The sequence below is a fragment of the Simochromis diagramma genome, unplaced genomic scaffold (assembly GCF_900408965.1).
Source record: "Simochromis diagramma unplaced genomic scaffold, fSimDia1.1 OVJJ01000205.1, whole genome shotgun sequence".
NCBI lineage: Eukaryota > Metazoa > Chordata > Actinopteri > Cichliformes > Cichlidae > Simochromis > Simochromis diagramma.
In genome coordinates this window covers 14,151,405-14,172,136 of record NW_024386782.1, presented here as the reverse complement: position 1 = coordinate 14,172,136, position 20,732 = coordinate 14,151,405, and the positions used below count along the sequence as shown (strand labels likewise).

Below are 20,732 nucleotides of genomic sequence, written 5' to 3'. Positions count from 1 at the left end.
TAAATGCCATGTCACTTCTTTGAAAGCTTACATTCTTTTAAAGTTATTCTCGTACCTCCGCTGCAAAGCAGAGTTATTGGAAAAGGGATTTGTGGCCATTTTTGTAATCAGTTGCAGGTTGCTCTACAGACAGTCAGTTAGTGTTGTACAGTGCTCTCCCCTTTCATCTGACAAGCAGTTTACAACAATAGAATGAAAGGTTACCTGGAGCTCATAGGTGTTTGATGCTGCACTGCTGTAAAGGTCAGCTTCTAATTGTAAGGTGTTCTGGGAAGATGCCGTCATTGCCCACAGATGCAGCAGCACTGAGCGCAAAAAAAGTAACACTGCTCTTTAATGTGCATCTAATAAATGAAAAGGTACCGTTATTACGTTTAATTACAAAGACTTGGTAACAACTTGCACGTACTTCAGTACCACGGAGAGCTCCGTCGCTGTAACCTTCATCCACCAGGGGTCGCACTTCAGCCAGGTTTTATCTGCGGAACCTTCAAACAAGCACCTCTCCAAACACGGGAAGGGGGGAGTGGTATCAGTGTGACACACTCGCCAAATGTCAACAATGTGAAAAGAAGGTAATGAAACGAACTATCGCTACTGTCTTTAATCACTGTGTGGATTGTATCACGCCTGCTTGACTGTGCTGTTATTCTGTTTTAACTGATTAATCGCGTTACGCCTGGTTTATTAGTCCGCTAAGCTAGCGACTGTTAGCTGCCTGCTCAATGTCAAGGTGGACTGTCACAGCTTCCTCAAATGTTGATGGCGTTTTAACTTACTTCATTAACTTCATTATGTTACAATCTATGACACATACGTTATTCTGCCTTAAAAACATCATTAGAAACTTAGATTTAAAAAAAGGGCGTATTTTGCCTTGCCAGTAGATGTGAATTGTAGAGTATTCACAGAAAAACACACTTTAGGGTTGGAGTGAGCTTGTGAGATCCTGCTTGCATAGCTTTATTTAAAGTTGATATTGTAGAAATGCGTGCAAGTGTACTAACTGTGAAAATGAATTTGTCAGATGACCTAGAAGAGTCTGATTACTCTGTCAGAGTGAGGCAGGGTGTAGTAAGTGTCCACATCCAAACTAAAAGCTTTCTGCAAAGAGGAAGTTGTGTTTCAAAAGCTTCTTTTTCTTTCAACATGGTTGTTGTTGTTGTTCATACGCAAAATTACAATTACTAGTTAAATACATCAATTTATATGGTGCACGTTTAACTAAACGTATCTAAACAAGCTAAACAATCCCTGACATGTCTTAATATAAGCACAGTAAGGAGAGAACATTTAGAAGAATTGAACATGATTTAGTGAAATAGAGAAATAATTTTGTTTCGCCATTAATTTGCAATTAGAATCAGGTGACCCAGCATGGCAGAAAGTAATCCTAGCAGGACACGATTTAGGATAGGACACACCGGATGTGTAGATGGTGGTTGTGGTGAAGATGAGGATGAAGGCTTGGCTGAGTGTCTGAGTGAGTCTGAGTGACTTGGGTGAGGTGAGGATAGGGAGGAGGTAGGTCGCGTGGAAGTGATGTAAAGAATAGAAGAGCAGCCGAGCACCTAGGAAAGCAGGCAGATGAGTGATTACGGAGCTCATTGCACAGGCTGTACTGTAGTTATAAAATATAAAGTTTATATTATTTTACAGAAAAAAAATGTTTGTTTTTTTAAACCATCGACACACTGTTTTAAAAACAGGCATTTGTATAGTAGATAGTGGGAAAAATAAAACACAGGATGTGCCTCAACCTCCTGTGTTTGCATTTTGTATCCCCTACTGCCTCATTTGGCGTCCTCATTGGTGCCCTCCTGGGTACACACAGACCACAGAAGAGGAGAGTGAGAAGAGCAGATGAAGTTAAGACTTTTCTTGGAAGTGAGGGACTGGCTGATAAGTGACGTTGAGCATTTCTGGTTACCTGTGTTTAGCGAGTTTCCATGGAGAGGAATTTTTCTTCTATGTCCCTGCTTGGATACGCAGCGCCTGAGACCGTACTACCTCAGGAGGATTCATCCAGACTCTGCTGCTGTTTGGCCTTTTCTGGTTTGCACTGAACTGGAGATTGTTATTCATGGATTTATTTGGATTACTGTAATTCATTGTTCACTTGTACTCAAGTCACACTGTTGCTGAACAGCTGTACTGTACCCCATTAAATTCAGAGTATATTTTAAGATTCTGGTTCTGACTTTTAGAGCTCTTCCTGGACAAGCACCAGCTCACATCAGTAAACATTTACACCCATTCATCCCCAGTGGGTCCCTGAGGTCATGTGATTAGGGCCTACTTGTTGTGCATCATACAAGGCTGAAAACTAAATGAGATGGAGATTTTGCTACAGTGGCCCCCTAGACAATGGAAATCTTTCCCTCTGACCTGATCTATGGACTCAGTGATCACCTTCAAGAAACTACTAAAAACTTATATTTTTAGACTTGCTTTTTTATTTTTATGTATTTTTATGTTGTTGTTTTTTTATCTTTGTCTCAAAAGATGATACAGATAATACATTTTACTGACTTGCTTACTAAAAGTAAAAAATCCACACTCTGCTTCACATCTTCAAGCCGTCCTGTGAACAGCTGCTGGAGGCTTTGGCCACCGGGCCTTATGTTTGAAATCTCTGGGCTCAGGAAATCTGTGATTCTAAATTAGGTGTAGATGTGAATGTGAGCGTATCCCTGAAACAAACTGGCAGCCTGTCGAGGCTCCAACCCAACCCTGAATTGGGTAAGCAAAAAAAAACAAAAAACGGATTTTAGTGTTATCACTGACGGTGCGTTTTTGTGTAGGCACAGATAGTAGAGTGGTGCATACCTTTGTGGTATCAGGCAAGCCCAAAATCCAGAAGGATTGCTATTTGCTTCTATGCTGCCAACAACTGTGGCCAGAGGCATTTTGTTGTCTTTGTACATTCATCCTACTCATGTAAGCGCTTCAAACACTCAATCAAGGATAGAGTCATTACTCTTTTCATTGTCAAAGGTTGAGTTCAGTATGACCTCATAAAACCATTTTTTGACCTTTACTTAAGAATTAATTTCCTAATTATGAGCAATTTCACACAGATGCCTATTAGAATGAAATCCCAAACTAATAACATTTTAGATCTAAATGTTGAGATAAACTACTCACTGAATTTGGTCAAGAAAGTTAATTTAAAGTGAAATAAATGTTGGCTGGATTCCTGGCAGAGTGAGTGGTGAGTTGGCTGAGCAGTGGCTGGTGTTAATTTCCCTTTGGGCTCTTTACACACACAAACACGGACAGTAAAACAAAACTGCACTGTAGCTGTTTACTTCGTCCAGTGCTCAGCCTCAGAAAAACACCGCATCCTTTATTCTTTTCGGTGTTTCTGGAAGTGGATTTGGTGTCCCAATGACAAATTGTTAGAAGATCGGAACCTGAGTTTATTTTTTTCTTCTCTGGGGTTAGACTGTGCTCATCTGTGTGTGTGGTGTTAATCTCTTTTTATATTACATGCAGAGGTTTCCAGAAGAGGACTGTTTCTCATTGCTGTCTTCCTTGAGTCTCGTCATCTTCTGTCCCATCACGTGACTCTGGCTAATACTCTGTTTCACTTTCCTCTAAGGTTCTTTGACTGCGGTGTGAGAGGTTAAACCAAGATGGCCGCCCGCCGTGTCCCACTAGTCTTGTTAGCCTGCGGCTCGTTTAATCCAATCACCAACCAGCACATGAGGCTGTTCGAGCTGGCCAGAGACCACATGCACAGCACAGGTCAGATACAGACAACACTACGTCCCCGTATCATTTGTGTATCGCTGTATCGTTTGACTTCAAAGAAAACCAGCCTCTGTAAGATCTCCTCCATAAAGCCCACTGATTAATAGACTTTGTAGTTACAACTAATCAAGCAATGAGTAATAGTTATCCAGCCTCTCTGAAGGACTTTCAAAGTTTTTCTTTGGACACTGACTGCTTTTTCACTCACTCAGTCCAGTCCCTGTACCTGCCCAATTTCAGAGGAATGTTTTTTGATTGTTAAACCTCTTCACCCAAGAGCCACCCACTCACGTGCCTTTAGGTACGTTGTTAATAGCCTGTTGCAAAACAGATCATTTGTTTTCATTTTCTTAACTGATTCTACAAAAAATGCCAAATGTAACTGTTAGACAGACCTAAAATACTATGTTTGCAACAAGGTGGTTCCCAAAAGAGCAAGTAGCTGTAAAGTTGGCATATGGTGTGTATGGTGTCCTTAAGAAATATGAGGAAATATGAGGAAACTGGACAAGTGGAGCCCAGACCCACACATGTTAGGCCTAAAAACTACAGCAGATGAACAGTATCTGAAAATCGTGTCCTTAAGGAATAAGTATAGCAGGACCTGAGAGATGCACCTGACCCTTCAGTTGATCCATCTACTGTTCATGATGAAGTCCCATCAGAAATGGTCTCAGCAGAAGGGTGACTGTCAAAAAGTAAAAATTGATGGAATTATAAACATCTGGATAGCGTCTAATTGGCGACCGCTTCGTTTCTTTTTCCCAAAAATCACTGGCAAATCAGTAAAAGCATACCTGCATAGAGAAACACGTTGGAACACTATCAGTCATGGATTGGCCTCCCCAGAGCCCGGACCTCAACATTACTGAAGCAGTGTGGGATCATCTTGACAGAAAACAGAGCAAAAGTCAGTCAGAATCCAAAGAATAGCTTATAGTTCTTCGGGAAACCTGGAGAACTATTCCTGAAGACTGCTTAAAGAAATTACAAAGAAACCTGCCTAAGAGAGTTCAGGCTGTGTTGAAGAATAAAAGTGTTCATACGAAACATTGACTCTGAAGCTCATCAGACTTGTACCAACTGTTTGTGCCTCATATGCTGCATTTCCATGTATATTCTATGTATTTCAATAAATCCCTGAAACAATTTCCTAGCAAAATATAAAGGAATGAGGGGTGGCTCAAGACTTTTGCACAGTACTATATATGTGATGTATTACAACCCAACTATGCCACTTTTCAGAGCTCTTTAGACTAGCTCATTGTTTATCACTTGTGGCCTTTAAATCTACTGTTTGATTGAGTGTCGCCCTATCATTTGTCTTGTTCCTTGCCGCGATGGCAACCAATCCCTGATAAAACTCCCTACGACCTTTCTAGCGCTAAAGAGCAGACATGCAAACTTTAAGACTAGCTGGAGAAGAGAGAGCTGAATACCTATGTCAAGTTGCCATAAACACAACTCCAAACGAATGCTAATGTGCTCTGTGTCTGCCGCAAGCGAAATTAGGCTCTTTTTTTTTTCAGCAGGCAGTGGAGGTCTTTTGCCCCCTAGTGGCCGAAAAAAAAAAGAATCAATTGCTGCATCTTTTAAGACCCCAGTACGAAGAATCCCATACAATCATACAAACAATGCTAATATATGGCCGTCTCCGTGATTTGGAGGCTCTTGTGTGGAAAACGCTTAGTCACCCTAAGCTTTATGTTCTGATCTGCTCTGCCACACAATCCCAGCTTCAGCAGACACAGCCTCCTTATATAAATTCAGGACATTTACATCGTAAAGATGCTCTGAGCACAGTGCAGCATTTCAACATGCAGGAACATTAATGCTCTTACAGTTTTCCCTTCGACCCCCTTACCTATAAGGCATCAGCTGACTAGCTTGAGGTTGACATTCAGAAATCACAGTAGATGTTTTTCCTCCTGTGTCTGATGGTTTCCAACTTTGTCAGCTAAATAAACACACCTTTTTCTAAAATTGATGACACAGTATGATTTGAGACACCTTGTCACGATCACCCACCTTTCTCACTCCGTTATAAAGAGATTAATTGTCTTATTTGTCCTCAAATGTGAGATCTGATGAACCATTAATTGTATCAACGCCACTATCTCTGTTATACATGACAGCTGCATTTCTTTTTCTCTGTCGTGACCCAGTTAAACTCTGTTAATCTTCTCTCCCCTCAGGCCAGTACCAAGTGGTGGGTGGCATTGTGTCCCCAGTGAGTGACAGCTATGGAAAGCAAGGCCTAGTACTGGCTAAGCATCGTGTTGCTATGGCAGAGCTGGCGCTTCAGAGCTCCAACTGGGTCACAGTTGATGAATGGGAGAGCCAGCAGCCAGACTGGACGGAGACAGTGGTCACTATGAGGTATAAACCATCTTTACTGCCGGAGATTAGTTTTAAAATAAAATAAAAAAAATTCTTGCGATATTGTGCAAGAAAGTGAATGGTTGAAACAATTTTTCTTTCTCTTTCCTGTCACCCTTTATGAACACACCTCACAGACAATTACATGCACAGTCAGTAAGTCCCTGGCAATTCGATGGTTAATCAGAAACATTGAACTGGTTGAAACATTGTGTTGTGTATTTCCAGGCAAATATTATATCTCCTGTCATAATAACTGCATTCTATAGCTAGAGAGTCTCATATCATGTCATATGTATGATTTTTTTTTTTTAATGTGCAAGAAGATCAGATCATCCTAGTCTTACCAGCAGAGTTCGCAGGGATCCACTGTCCTTTGCTGCCCCTCTGTGAGCCCTTTATCATGCAAGCTTGTGCTGTTTATGTAAGAGTGCCACCAGGTTTCCTGCCTAATTTATGGTTTTAGTCTCTTGGGGGCTGCTAGACTAGACTGGATCCATATCAGGTCTGTTTTTTTTCATGGGGTGAAATTAGGACCACGGGCTGTTAAATTCATTGGCCAACTGGGAACGGTTTAGTGGCAAAAGGCTGCCTGAGCGATGAATATGTTTGAAGAGAGGTGCTGCACTGAGCGAAAGGATAGGAAAGAGGCCCCACTGAGTATTTGCTCGCTCACTAACACATAAGTTAACTGGACAGAATTTTCATATTTATTTGACCCAAGAGAACCATCCATCCATCCATCTGTTCTTTTCTGCTTATCCAATTTAGGATGGGGGAGGGGGGGTGGCGTTAGCCTACCGTAGGTGTGAGCAACTTCTTGACCAGGATTGAGGCTGGTCATCCAAACCAGTTTCATCTTATCTGATGGTGACAGTCCAGATCTTTTCCCAGACCTTGGCAAAGTGCTGTTCCACCTAAATAACTTGTACTTGGGTACAGTTGTTTGAACTGATGCTCTTGAATCTACATTTATGTAGAAATGACTCCTAGAGACCTTCTCAACTTGTGTAAATCTACAAATCTCTTTCATCAATCTTCACTGAATTCATTGGAATTTCCAATTGTTCTGAGTATTGGTTAATCAAATTAGTGCTCAAATAAATCCCATTATGTTTGTAACTAGAAACCAGTTTTAGTCAATCGTGACGACCGACGAGAAGTTAATAGCCCTTGTCAAGTCAATAGACACTGCAAAGCCTTTATTAAATGTATGTATATATTTGAGCCTGTGTGTATAATTTAGACTTTTTGTAGACTAGAGAAAATTCAGAGTTGTGGACCCAGTTCTTGTGTTTTTTAAGTCATTAAAGATGTACGGTGTACAATCGTTCCACCCTGGTAAAAGAACAGTTCAGAGGAATTATTAAAAGCTCCAAATTACCACGAAATTCATGCCCACAATGAGTGGATAGTAACTTCTGACCACAACTGACACTTATACGCACACGCCCAGTTGTGTCTCATTCTTGCTGTAAGCCATGTTTGCTGATCAAGCCATGAAGTGGACTGTTGTCATGAGTCTGTGAGCAGGCCACGTCACACATTATTCAACGCACACACTTTTACATACAGAACAACTTTAAGAAGCTTTGAAAACAGTGAAGGTTTTCATCTCTTTTAAAGGCTTTTCTATAAGTCGTGGCTATTTTTCCTTTTTCTAATCACTTCAGTAAAGCTTTATTGACATGTTTAGACTGAACAGTGGATTACCTCAGCACATGCATGAACAGTAAGTTACTGCACAAAGCAGGAATGATGCACTGCACATGAATAAAACAACAGAAAAACTGAGGACAAAGAGGAAATGGTTGGATTCACAAACACAAATGAAAGAAAACTGCATGTATTACCACATAACTGTTTAAAAAAACAAAGTATCAGTATCTTTTCTTTTTTTCCTTTGGTTGTCAGGTATCATTACGGGCGTATTCTGAAGGAGTATGAGCGGAGCGTGGGAATGCACAACAACTCGAGTAAGAGTCTCTTATTGTTCAGCTTAGAAACTCTTGACTACAGAGTGTTATCAGGATTTTTAGAGGTATTTATATGATGTTTTTATTATCACAAAACATGCACATTTTAAAGACAGCTGCAGAAAATGAAATCTTGTCCCTTTATGGCTCCTCACTCTACAGTGAAAATAGCATGAGAAAAAGCTGTTTTTATGGGCCAGCATGGCTGCCCAAGTCAAGTATGTGGTACGACTCTTGTTTGTGCTGTTGTTGGTCAGTCACCCAGCTGCAGAGAAGAGCAGGTGCACAGTCGAGGTCTTGGAGGACTGCACAGGAGCGCATCTCAGATCTCTTCCCCCCTCTTTCTGACTGAAATCTTGTGTGTGGACTAACACATTTGTGGGACCATAAAACCAACATAACGTGTTCCCTTAGGTTGAGCATGCAACCTCTTCAACCTCTGGTAGACTACTTTCAGTTCCAATACATTTGCATGGGTCACCTGGTGGGAGGCAGCCTGTTCTCCAGACAGTGAGGTCCCATTTGGACTAAGTGTTGTCACTCTCAGACAGACTGTGAAGCATTTGCATATATTACCACGTAATTTAGTCTACATCAATGAGTACGACTTGTCTGCAACACTCTTCGCAATAGGGGACTCGACTTGATGGTTGCCAGATGGTTGTATTGTGGTTATTTTCCTATATAAAAGCTTGCTGAGCGCTTATGTCATTTTGCAGTTAAATTGCCATCGGGCAGCAACTGGGGAGGGGTTCAGATCGATTAAGTCCTTGCATGTGAGAAAGCTACTATTGCTCCTTCATTCAAGACTTTTCTAAATGAATTTGTGTTTAATTGGATTTTTTGTGTATGCAGATTGGTGATTTTTGGCAATTTATCACAGTTAACTGCCAAATTGTCAAAATAGATTGCATCTAATTGTGAAGCTTGGGCCCATCCAGTTACAAATGGATAGCAGTCTTATTGCTGTTTTATTGCCATCTTGACGGACCAAAGTTGCTTTGAAAGATGGCAGTAGACTGTGAGTAGTTGCAGACCCGGTCCTCGTCTTCGGGGCAACCAAGATCACAAGTTCATTGCACCTAACTGCAATAAATCTGGCCATGCTGCATTCTCCCACTACTGTTTTCACTAGTGATGCTGTAGTATTAATGATTCGTAGACTCTTCCACCGTCAGCTCAAAGTGAAACTTGTAGTATTTTTGAAGAGTGAAACATTCATGCCAGCCCTCTGCATCAGCTGGGCTTTGTGTTCTTCTGTTAAACATGAAGATGTTGAATTTTTTTATTGTCAGTCTGTTAGTATGCTGACTTTGCTACTAGAAATGGAGATAGATAGATAGATAGATAGATAGATAGATAGATAGATCTTATAAATGAAAGCTAGTCAATTAGAATTCTTAGCCCATTTTCATGGATTAACTTTGATTTATAACGGTGCATGTACAGGGATGCCTTCTGGGGTTTACTGCTTTTGCACACCGCATTATATAAAGATGACACATTTTGTGAGAAACAAAAAATAAAAATGAACACAGAAACTCGTGATATCTAATAGAAAAAAAGCCTGCTGCTTCAGTCTCCTTTTTATTGCAGTTTATCAGGGTTATGCAAACCTTCTAAGTTTTTAATGTGAAAGCTGAATTCCTAGAATAATTAGTCTTGTTATAATTTTCTTAAGCCTCGAGCGATATGAATATCTAAGTTGTGTAATTTGTGGAACAAGTCCGTTTTAGTCATGTTGTGCATTTTATTTGCCCTGTCCAGGCACAAAATGTTCACTTTCTTTTACTTTGATATTCACATCACTGGTGCCTTCAATTTTTACATTTTGCTTCCTATTAGTGTGTGGACTCTTCGAGGAGGCAGTTCAGTAAAGTACTTTTTTTTTTTCTTTTTTTAAGCTTGGTTGTGGACTAGGCAGTTGGCAGGAACCCACTGAACTCTGTCCCTGTATTCAAAAAGAGGAGCACATGAGGATTGTGTCACTCTTTGCTGTTGTGATTGCTCAGAAAGAGGACTGGCATATCCAGCTGCAGGACAACATATTACCAATAGTGCTGGAAGATGATTAAAATTGTGTAGATGGATATAAAAACAATGAATTTGGAGGGGTTGAAATAGACCCTTGCATATTTTAAGCCATCTCTGGAGGGAAAATAAACTAAGTTCGTTATATTTGTCACACCGTGTTTTATCGTTGTTTTTGTTTTATCATAAAAACTGGTTAGAAAGTGTGTAAATAGTCATCTTCTCTGTTTTATTCTGCCACCCCACTCAGATCTGTCTCCCCAGCTGAAGCTTCTGTGTGGGGCAGATTTCCTAGACACCTTCAAGATCCCCGGTTTGTGGCGGGACGACCACGTCGAGGAGCTGGTCGGGCATTTTGGCCTCGTCTGCGTCAGTCGAGGGGAGCTGCAGCCCGAGCGGGCCGTGCACGAGTCGGACCTGCTGTCCTACCGCAGGCACAACATTTTCCACGTGAGGGAGTGGGTGAAGAACGAGACGAGCGCCACGGAGGTCCGCCGGGCACTGAGACGGGGTCTGAGTGTGAAGTACTTGCTTCCAGACTCTGTGATAGAATATATTCACCGGCACAACCTTTACACAGAAGACAGCGAGATGAGAAATAAGAGCGCGGTGCTGAGGCCGCTCGTTAAGCAGGCACAAGAGCCGGTAAAGAGTCTAGATGACTGATGGAGCCCTCGAAGGGTGAATGCACTCACAGATGAGTGCTTGTCTTCAGGGAATGGAAGCTCTGTTGGCCTAAGTGTGTTTTCCAGGCATCACTTTAACTTTTTTTCTTTTTTTTTTAGTAAGAAGCATCCAAACACAGACATGGTGTTTTCAGAAGTGATGCAAATACTGAGCCACATCTTCATCCTACATTTTTTCCTAGAGATTTTTCACCATTCAGTGTTTTTACTCATTGGACTTGATGGCAGTTCTATTAATTCAAATAAATATTTTTTGTATTCCCTCATGACTATTTTATTTTTCTATGCTTTCGTCGGCCCAAGTCCCACAAACACACACGCGACAAAAAAAGGCTGTAAAATGACTGCTGGGGTTTTTATTTATTTAAAACATTTAAAAAGACTTTTATATTGAAGTCTTATTTCCCATCTATGTGCCAGATGTTTATATAGTTCACAAACATTTGTTGACATAGAGACAGATACACTCACTTCAACAAAGAAAGTCAAGACAATTCAATTATATGAAAATTTTTATATTTTTTTTTAAACGCAAGTTCAGACACAAAAGAAAAGAAATCATGAATAAAGTATGATGTGCTTCACATATCACAAGAATACACTTTGATTCACGGCTGTTCAACTGCTCATTAATGTAAATATCTTATTACCCGATTACACGACAGCTACATGATGCATTTAGGCATGTAGAATAAGACGTGTAAGAACAACTTCATTGATCCCAGAGGGAAATTCGCATGTCTGCGTTGGCTCGTCTGCTATTTGTATGAGAATTGAAAAGCCTGTTGGCTGTGGGTGCGAATGACTTTTATCTATTTTACATTGAAGGGAGAGGAATCTTTTTTTTCCATAGAGATGTTGTAAAGTGGGCGATCAGAGTTGTTGAGAATGGCTTCTAAGATCTTTAGTTTGCATCTTTCCAACCATCTCAAGTGGCTCCAGTTACACAGACAGCTTTTCTCACCAGTTTTTCCAGTCTCCTTGCATCCTGTTCAGGCTGGTGGTGGTGGTGTGATTGTGCCAGCGATATTTTCTTGGCACACTTTAGGCCCCTCAGTACCAACTGAGCATCATTTAAATGCAACAGCCTACCTGAATATTGCTGCTGCCCATGTCCATCCCTTTATAACCACAGTACACCTATTTTCTACTGGCTGCTTCCAGCAGGATAACCTACCATGTCACAAAGCTCAAATCATTTCAGACTGGTTTCTTGAACGTGAAAATAAGTTCACTGTGCTCAAACAACCTCCACAGTCACCAGATCTCAATCCAATAGAGCACCGTTGAGATGTGGTGGAACTGAAGATTGACATTATTGATGTGCAGCCAGCAAAGCTGTGTGATGCTTTCATGTCAATATGAAACAAAGTCTCTGAGGTGTCCAGCACCTTGTTTAATCTGTGCCATGAAGAATTAAGGCAACTCTGAAGGCAAAAAGGAGGTGGCCAGTGAGTGTACATCTTAGTTGCTAGGCTTCTAGGTAAGTAGACTTGAATCTGCATCTTTTCTCTTCTTCTTTCATTCGTATTTCTTATGTGAGTGTCACTGTGGGTGTTTCTACCCAGCAGCTGCCTCTCCTAACAACAGCGATTCCTTCTTGGCTCTATTCATTTTCACCATTGTCATCCACACACTGTGTCTGTGAGGCCCGCGTTTCTTCCACCAAAGGATTTAAAGTAATCCTGACAGTTGCTCGGTTACGGGAGGTGTTTTCTCACTGAGACCAATGGCTGAAAGCGCTGCTATTCCATTGATACTAAATAGTGGCGATTATGATGATGGTGTGTGTCTTTGCCTGTCTTTCAGTCAGCAAAGGATTTAGGCGGTGTGTTGGCTGCAGCGCGCTGCCCAAAAGAGAGATTATCAAATTAATTGAGTTATTTAGGCGAGACAGAAGATGTGACAGACATATTGTACCACAGATAATTGTTTGAGTTGGATCATTTTAAGCTCAGGTGATTCTGCTTTTGTGCTGTGAATATTATCCTCTTAGCATGCTCCATTCAGCCATTTTCACTTGCTCTCTGAGTGATTTCTTTTGTACCCATTTAGTCTGACTGTCGATGGCTCCGATATTTAATTTAAAAAAAAAAAGAAAAAAATGATTCAAACATCATTGAAGCAGGCCTCATTTTATACAAAAGAATCAGCTTTCAGGCCTGACACACGTGGCTTCATAAATAAACAGGCCTGTGTCAATTAATAGAGAAGGCGTATTGATCCTAATCCCACCTAAACACGTAAGCATTCTCCAACATAAGGCACACAAGTGTTTACATGCATACCGCTGGTTCCCAGCACAGTAAAAGCGTGGTGAGGATTGAGAGATTACGTGGTGTTGGCATTGGGAGGGAAGTGGGAGGTGCCAGCAACATTTTCCGTTAAAAAAAAAAAAGAAGTGAAACCCAGCAGGGTAATCGGATTAAAATGAGTTTGGTTCAAATTGGGGCTTTTGAGAGTATTTTCTGCACTCCATCCCCAGCAGATGTCCACAACAGACCTCCTCATTCTCTGGAAGTGAAGAAACCAGCAGAGGAACAGCCAACATGGTCCCTAATCTGACCGGATATTGGAAAATGATTTTCAATGATAACTTCGAGGAGTATCTGAAAGCTCTGGGTGAGTTTATTAGTTCAGCAGGGAGTCAAGCCCAGAGAAGGAAGGCACAGATCACAAATGTACAGCTCGAAAAAGCAATGATGACATTATAAACCCGATCTTTACACAATCTGAGGCAATTCTTTGTGTGTCCATATATGCATAAAACCTCACTGCTTCTTTGTTTTCAATTCATTTTCTGTCACCTTGCTCACGGGCCAGATGTAAACATTGCCATCAGGAAAATTGCCACCTTGCTGAAGCCTGACAAGGACATCGTTCACGAGGGCGACCACATAATCATCAAGACTCTCAGCACCTTCAAAAACTACAACATGGATTTCTACGTGGGCCAAGAGTTTGAGGAGGATCTGTCTGGAGTGGACGACAGGAAATGCATGGTAAGATTTTTTACTTTTTGTACTTAAATGCATCTGTAGTTAGGAACCTGCTGAGACTTTAGCTAAACATCACAGATGAACCACACTGCTGCCAGGTGTTGGGATCTTGGGCAGTGACACACAGGAGTGCAGATTCTGTGGGCGTGTAAACGACTTCCACCCTTCAGCATAATGAGCACATGGTGTTGCAAGAACTGGTTGTTTTATACAATAGCAGAAAAAAAATCTACCCACTCATAAAAGTTTCCTCCAACTTTTTACAAACTCTTATAAATTGTTGTAAAAAGGAACAATGTCAAAAGCTGCATGGAAAGAACTGGTCGAGGATAGAACTCATATTTAATCAGATTATGTCACTGACTGCTGAATAGGATCACAGATTATTTGTGGTCCCCATCGAAAGCCCTTTTTTTGTATGCTTATAGGCTGATTTTAGTTAAGCTTTAAGCTGTTTGGAGTGCCGCTAAGAGGGAAATTCACATGTTTGTGTGTAAAGATCTATCTGAATAATTATGGAAAATGGTGAGAACTGGGTCACTCATTCAGCTTATTGTATTCTGCATACTAAAATCAATATGCTCTGTTTTAAGAATAGTAAGAGATCCTTCCCTGATACCTCATGCTTTTTTCACTCTCTCTCTCTCTCTGTCTTGTGATGTTTTGCAGACCACCATCACCTGGGAGGGGGACAGGCTGGTGTGTGTGCAGAAGGGAGAGATCGAAGGGAGAGGCTGGACCCACTGGGTGGAGGGAGATGAGCTTCATCTGGTAAGAAAACATCAGTCCCTGCCATGAATATTAATGCATTCAATTTAGACACTTTAATCCAAATCCAGAATGCCTCTCAGCGCTGTATGTGAAGAGCATTGATTTTTATGTGGGACTCTAGTATGAATTAACTACCAGCTCAAGCTGCAGTAACGTTACAGTCTGTATGGAGGATTTCTGACAGTTACACAACTGACTCACAGCCAAATAATTATTTCCACTTAATTAAATAGCTCTGCTCACATATTTGATTCCCAAGTGTTCCCTCCAGATGCAAACTGCATGATTAAAAAAAAAAAAAGTGCATACTGTGAAATTAAAAGCCATCCAAATTCTTCTACTCTTGTAGTTGGCACCTCTGTCAGTCATTAGGAGCAGAGCCTTCGAGTTAGCCAACAAATGCATCATAAATGCTTTTATAAAATCTGTTAAAGCACATTTGCATCTGAAAATACATTAACGCAATAAGTAGCCCATTAGTGTTTTCATTAGCACAGCATTATCAGATTTTCCTGTGTATGATTACGGCCATCAAAGCTAAACAAAAAATAATCTGCCAAGTTATTTGGTTTAAGTGATGCTAGCAGATGTTTTCAATCAGCTTCCCTGAAATTAGTTACAGTATCAGTGGAGAGCTCCCCAGAGCCGGTTTGAGTGTAGAGCAACAGAGACCCCTGGTGGCTGACACATGAACTGCAACTGGAAATGTGTATTAATTCAGTGTAAAGAGGGGCGACTTTTTTCAGGTCATTTGAAGGATTCAGTGTTCTTTTGTGGGTCAATAAGATTCACCCATGTCTTTGGGAAAATAAATAATCAGCGATCAATAAAATAAAACAACATCAGTGATCTCTGTGTTACAAGGTTGAACGGACACAAACCAACAATCTTGTCGTGATTAAAGAGACCGCTTTGTTCTTCTCGTTTATATCTTGCAATAGTCCACAGTGCTGCCATATTTCATGTTTACGTGCTTATCTTGGCAGAACTTGATAGGTCTTTTTAAAATGAAATAAACTACAGGGTATTATTTTTCTTTTACTTTTAAAGCTTGAACATCTTTTTTCCTTGTTTTTTTTTCTTTTCTTTTAAATTTTAATTTTTTTAGGGGGGCGTGTAGTAGTGCAGTGGTTAGCAGTGATGCCTCATGGTCCTGGGTTTGAATCCACCGGCCTGCAGGGACCTTTCTATGTGGAGTTTTTTCACATTCTCCCTGTACCTGCCTGGGTTCTTACCTGCGTCTTCCCACAGTCCTGAGACATGCATGTTATTTTAACAGGGTTCAATGTGACCTTGAATGCCAGTGTTTGTGATAGCTCTGATGTTTTTAGCCCCTCCCCCTTACTAACTGCAAGTTGGTAATTTTTTGTATCACCTTTTATGATTAAAGTAAAGAAACACCACTTACTTCTGGTTAATGATGACACTAATCCTTGTCCATCTACTGCTTAGAGGTTCTCATTGGTCAGCATTACTTTCTGAGTCTCTCACATGTCTGAATAAACATATCAAACATGTATTTTTCTCTCCAGGAGCTGAGAGCTGCAGGAATTGTTTCCAAGCAGGTCTTCAAGAAGACTTAAAGCAGCTTTCAGTGAACAGTCTGGTGCCCGCACCAAAAACTGGCTCAGAGAGACACATCAGGAACAACCTCTTCCTCTAACATACAGTCCGACTTTCCTTTTATCCCTCCAGCCTGTCCGTGTGTTCATGTTACTGTAGTGAATTCACCAAACACATGTTTCTGTTCCATCATACTGTTGCCTTATTTTGCCAAAGGAATTTCTTTGTAGCACAAATGGGCAAGTTGACATATAACACCACAAAATCCAATACTGTGTATTTGTTTCAAGGTGGGTGCTTTGATTAGCAGGTTTAGATGTGCTGGACGCATGCGTAAGTGCCATAGCTGTAGCTGATCTGATGGGCGAGCCAGCTGGGAATGTTGTGGATGCAGTGAAGAGAAATGTATTGACTTAGTTTTGTAAATGATTACAGCTGAAGGACGATGGTAAGAGCAGAACTTGGCTGAGATGCTCAGTCTCCAGAATAAAAATGTTACATGTATTTGTCCCAGTTCCTTTAAGACTGTGGCTGTGAAAGTTGAATCAATCAATAAATGAAGCCGTTCTAAACCATCCAGTGTACCAGAAGCTCTTTTGAGATGAAAATACCTCTCTTCCCATGCGAGAGAAATCTCTTTGCTTCCTCTTGCGAATGAACCAAACAGCTCAGGTCACATTTAGCTTTGAATCACTTAATCTGTCACCTCGCTTTGTGCCATGTCATTACCAATTGGGCATAATCTATACGTGCTGTGCAACTCACTTGCTCATTCTTCGCTGCTGCTTCAGATCGCGCTGCTCTTTTGACTCCTTCCTGCTGCTTGTTGTGCATTCACACACAGGCACCTCGCCAGCGTATACCTGCAAGCTCTGTTGACTTATCATTCCTCAGAGGAGCTGTTATTGATTTATGTCCTCTTGCTTTGGGTGGTTTAAAAAAAGTTCTTTTATGAAGGAGTGAGGTGTCGACACAAAACCAGAGAAGCGTGTTTATTCTCAATAAATTTGTTGGTCATCTGCTGAAGGTGGGCTCTTTTCAAGTCTGCGTTTCAGTTATATGTGCCTCAATGTGATTATACTGTAGCATTAAACCTTCTGGAGGGGATCTCTGGAAAACAAAAAGGTTGGGTTGAACTTTATTAACCTTCAAACCTGTTCATAAGTTCAAATGCTCTGGTTGAGTTTGCCATTGAAACAGACCAAACAGTGTTAGCACTGAAAACAGAATAGCCTCTCCTGGCTACACATGTGCATTGAGAGCGATGGTGATGGTACACTTTAACGTGGATGCCCACAGATGTGCCTGTGGTAACCTCCATCAGTGACCGCAGAAAGCACGTCCTCCCCCTCAGAAATAACTGCCACTGCCAATCCTCTTTAAGCTATAAACTCACTTATCAGTTGCACTCTGCCCCCGTGCCCCCCACTCATATAAAAGCAACACAGCATTAGGACACCCTGCCTCTTCCCCACTCCCTACACTCTTCAGTCACATGTCAGCTTCACCAGCTGCAGCCATGCCAGCAGACTTTAGTGGAAAATGGATACTGGAATCCAGTGAGAAATTTGAGGATTACTTGAAAGTACTGAGTAAGAAAACTTACATCCTGATATGTTCAATTTTAGACTAAAATGTCTTAGTTATATGATTAAAGAAAGATTAAAAGATTTTAATACTTTTAATCTTTTTCTTAACAGAACAACAGTCTAATTTTGAGCTACTTACTACAGATTCTTGTTGAGTAAAACTGAGTGTGATTATACATCATACATACATATTATGCTGTGAAAAAGTATTTGCTCCCCTTCCTGATTTCTTAAATTGTTGCCTAGTTGTCACACTTAGATGTTTCAGATCATCAATGAATAATTAATATTAGACAAAGGTAACATGAGTAAAAATGAAATCCAGTTTTTAAAAAATGATCTTATCTATTAAGGGAAAAACAGTCATCCAAACATGTTAAAAAGTAATTGCCCCTTAAGTCTAATAAATGGTTGTGCCACGCTTGGCAGCAAGTACAGAATTAATGCAATAGCTGGCAAAGACTCTTCACATCCCTGTGGAGGAATTTTAGCCCGCTCTTCTTTGCAGAATTGTTTAAATTCAGCTACCCTGGAGGATTTTCAAGCATGAATGGCCTGTTTGAGACATTCAGAGGTGGACTTACTAGTATGTTTCAGATCATTACCTGCTGCATATCCCAAGTGCTCTTGAGCTTCAGGACACAAACTAATGGTCAGATATTCAGGAGTTTCTGGTAGAGAGCAGAATTCATGGTTTTATCATTTAAAACCATGGTTTTTATCAGCGTCCAAGTCCTGAAGCAGCAAAGCAGCCACCGACCATCACACTACCGCCACCATGTTTAACTGTTGGTTTGTTGTACTTTCAATACAATGCTGTGTTAGTTTTATTCCAAATGTAACGAGACTAAAACCTTCCCAAAAAATTTAATTTAACATAGGACCAGCTTTGATCCTTATCCTCTTTCTTCATCATTCAGAAACAGCATTTTGCATTTATTCAGGTTTTCTTTGTCTATGATCTGAAACAAGTGTGAAAAATATGGAAAAAATAAGAAATCAGGAAGAGGGCAAATACTTTTTCACATCACCGCAACATATAAAATCACAGCTAGCTATATTACTAATATGTAACTAAGGAGTTACCACAGTTCATCCGCACTTCATCATCTGTTCCTCTTCAGATACAGCCTGAACAATCTTCTGTAATCTGCTCCTAGATATTGACTTTGCTACAAGGAAAATTGCCATCTCCCTATCTCAGACCAAAGTGGTTTTCCAAGATGGGGACAAGTTTGACTTCAAAACACTGAGCACCTTTAGGAATTATGAGCTGGCCTTCACTGTAGGGGTGGAGTTTGATGAGTACACCAAGGGACTAGACAACAGAAATGTCAAGGTAAGATAACCACTGGAGTCCAGATGTGATAAGTCAGTCCTTGCCCATATGTGTCCAGGGTACCTGAAACAAAAGGTTCTTAAAAAAATGAATCCATCTTTCATGGTAAATGGTAAATGGCCTGTATTTGTATAGCGCTTTTCTAGTCCCTAAGGACCCCAAAGCGCTTTACACAACCTGTCATCCACCCATTCACACACACATTCACACACACTGGTGATTCATTTCATATATCTGTAATTAGTATTCAGTCCTGTATATTTCAGACTGATTTATAAGCTTATCAGTGTCAAATTTCGTTTAATACTCTGCACTAGCTGATGCTTTAATGTTTTAAAAAATGAGCAAATAGGCCTATGATAAGTCAGTGCTAAAAAACTAGCATAAAAGCAAGGATAAGCTGGTTAGTGTTCATTAGCCTTCGGGTTATAAATCCGAGCATGTGAGCAGCAGTGATATAAGCTTATCTGAACATGAAATTCCTTATCACAATGTTCAGACAAAATGACATTACGCCAGCTAAAAACTGGCTTAACTGTTTAACTTTTGTCTTCAGAGTCTGGTGAAGTGGGATGGGGACAAGCTTGTGTGCACTCAGAAAGGCGAGAAGGCCAACCGTGGCTGGAAGCACTGGACTGAAGGAGACAAACTCTACCTGGTGGGCTAACAGTGCTTCTGATATTTAGATTTTTATTTTTTTTTTGAAAGATTTGAGACTGAGCGTGTGCTGAATGATAATAAAGAAATGTGTCCCATTAGTGCAGAGCTTCCCAAAGTGTGGGGCCTGCCCCCTAGGTCGGGCGCAGAGCCATTGCAGGGGGGGGCGCGGTATGAAAAGGGAAAAAAAAACCAAAAAAACGCTTGGACACTGCTAGCACGGGGCGCCTACTCACACGCAAAGCAGGAGATGAAGCATAGTTATATATGTTTCCAAACCAACTTCATTCTAAGCCAAAGACTAGAAAATATGATGAAGCATATCCTCCCTTTGGCTTCACCTGCACAAGTGCCAAGGTAGGTCTCCCCTGCAAAATTGGTTTTCACTTCGTCGGGAGCAGGCGCTGGGCTCTTCAAATCACGGACAAACAGTATCCCACATTCTTGATTTTTAGTTCACAAACACTTGTTGTAATGACTAACTACTCCTGACATTTTGGAGATGTTAGCTCTTTATACAGTAAAGTTACAGCGGGATACAAATAATATCAGGCTGATTCTGCCACAATTTGTTCCCCCTGTTCAAATCACGGACAAACAGTATCCCACAGTTGTTTATGTTTTTAAACCCATTTTGCTTGTAAAACAAAGAGGGCCCTAGCAAAAAAACGTTTGGGAACCACTGCATTAGTGGGAGGTGTTGCATAATCAGGATGTGACTGTTAAGTATAAAATGGCCAGCTATAACATTGCTTAATGTTCTTTTGATCCCTCTGCTGAATAACATTAACAGATTTCTCTTCCTCCACAGGAGCTGACATGTGAAAGTGTAGTTTGTCGTCAGGTGTTCAAGAAAAAAGAATAATAAAGTCAATGCTTCTAAATGAACGTGACATGTTTTGTTAAATATATGAGCAGAATGAATTGATGAATAAAGATGCTTTGAGAACCATATTGTATTTATCTATCTAACAACAGACAATGAT

At 40.7% G+C, this 20,732-nt stretch overlaps 2 protein-coding genes across 2 annotated transcripts; both read left to right on the top strand.

Annotated features, from left to right (window-relative positions):
* The first annotated feature begins 465 nt into the window (after positions 1–465).
* Positions 466–20,714, top strand: LOC120722852. The gene is made up of 11 exons (XM_040013989.1): positions 466–575; positions 3,605–3,750; positions 5,952–6,135; positions 8,050–8,111; positions 10,393–10,806; positions 13,652–13,830; positions 14,497–14,598; positions 17,561–17,753; positions 18,911–19,089; positions 19,646–19,747; positions 20,558–20,714. The coding sequence occupies exons 2-11, from the start codon at positions 3,639–3,641 to the stop codon at positions 20,609–20,611; spliced, it is 1,581 nt and encodes a 526-aa protein (XP_039869923.1). The 5' UTR covers positions 466–575; positions 3,605–3,638; the 3' UTR covers positions 20,612–20,714.
* rbp1.1 (retinol binding protein 1, cellular, tandem duplicate 1) lies at positions 10,804–18,992 on the top strand. Its single transcript, XM_040022037.1, has 5 exons — positions 10,804–13,450; positions 13,652–13,830; positions 14,497–14,598; positions 16,131–17,753; positions 18,911–18,992. The coding sequence occupies exons 1-4, from the start codon at positions 13,378–13,380 to the stop codon at positions 16,179–16,181; spliced, it is 405 nt and encodes a 134-aa protein (XP_039877971.1). The 5' UTR covers positions 10,804–13,377; the 3' UTR covers positions 16,182–17,753; positions 18,911–18,992.
* Positions 20,715–20,732: the final 18 nt, after the last annotated feature.

Bases quoted from the DNA above. Each gene is read 5' to 3' on its own strand.
- LOC120722852 (XM_040013989.1), top strand. From the start codon at position 3,639: ATGGCCGCCCGCCGTGTCCCACTAGTCTTGTTAGCCTGCGGCTCGTTT. The intron at 10,807-13,651 runs GATGGAGCCCTC...CTCACGGGCCAG, and splicing joins GGTAAAGAGTCTAGATGACT to ATGTAAACATTGCCATCAGG. The intron at 13,831-14,496 runs GTAAGATTTTTT...GATGTTTTGCAG, and splicing joins TGGACGACAGGAAATGCATG to ACCACCATCACCTGGGAGGG.
- rbp1.1 (XM_040022037.1), top strand. From the start codon at position 13,378: ATGGTCCCTAATCTGACCGGATATTGGAAAATGATTTTCAATGATAAC. The intron at 13,831-14,496 runs GTAAGATTTTTT...GATGTTTTGCAG, and splicing joins TGGACGACAGGAAATGCATG to ACCACCATCACCTGGGAGGG. The intron at 14,599-16,130 runs GTAAGAAAACAT...TTTTCTCTCCAG, and splicing joins AGGGAGATGAGCTTCATCTG to GAGCTGAGAGCTGCAGGAAT.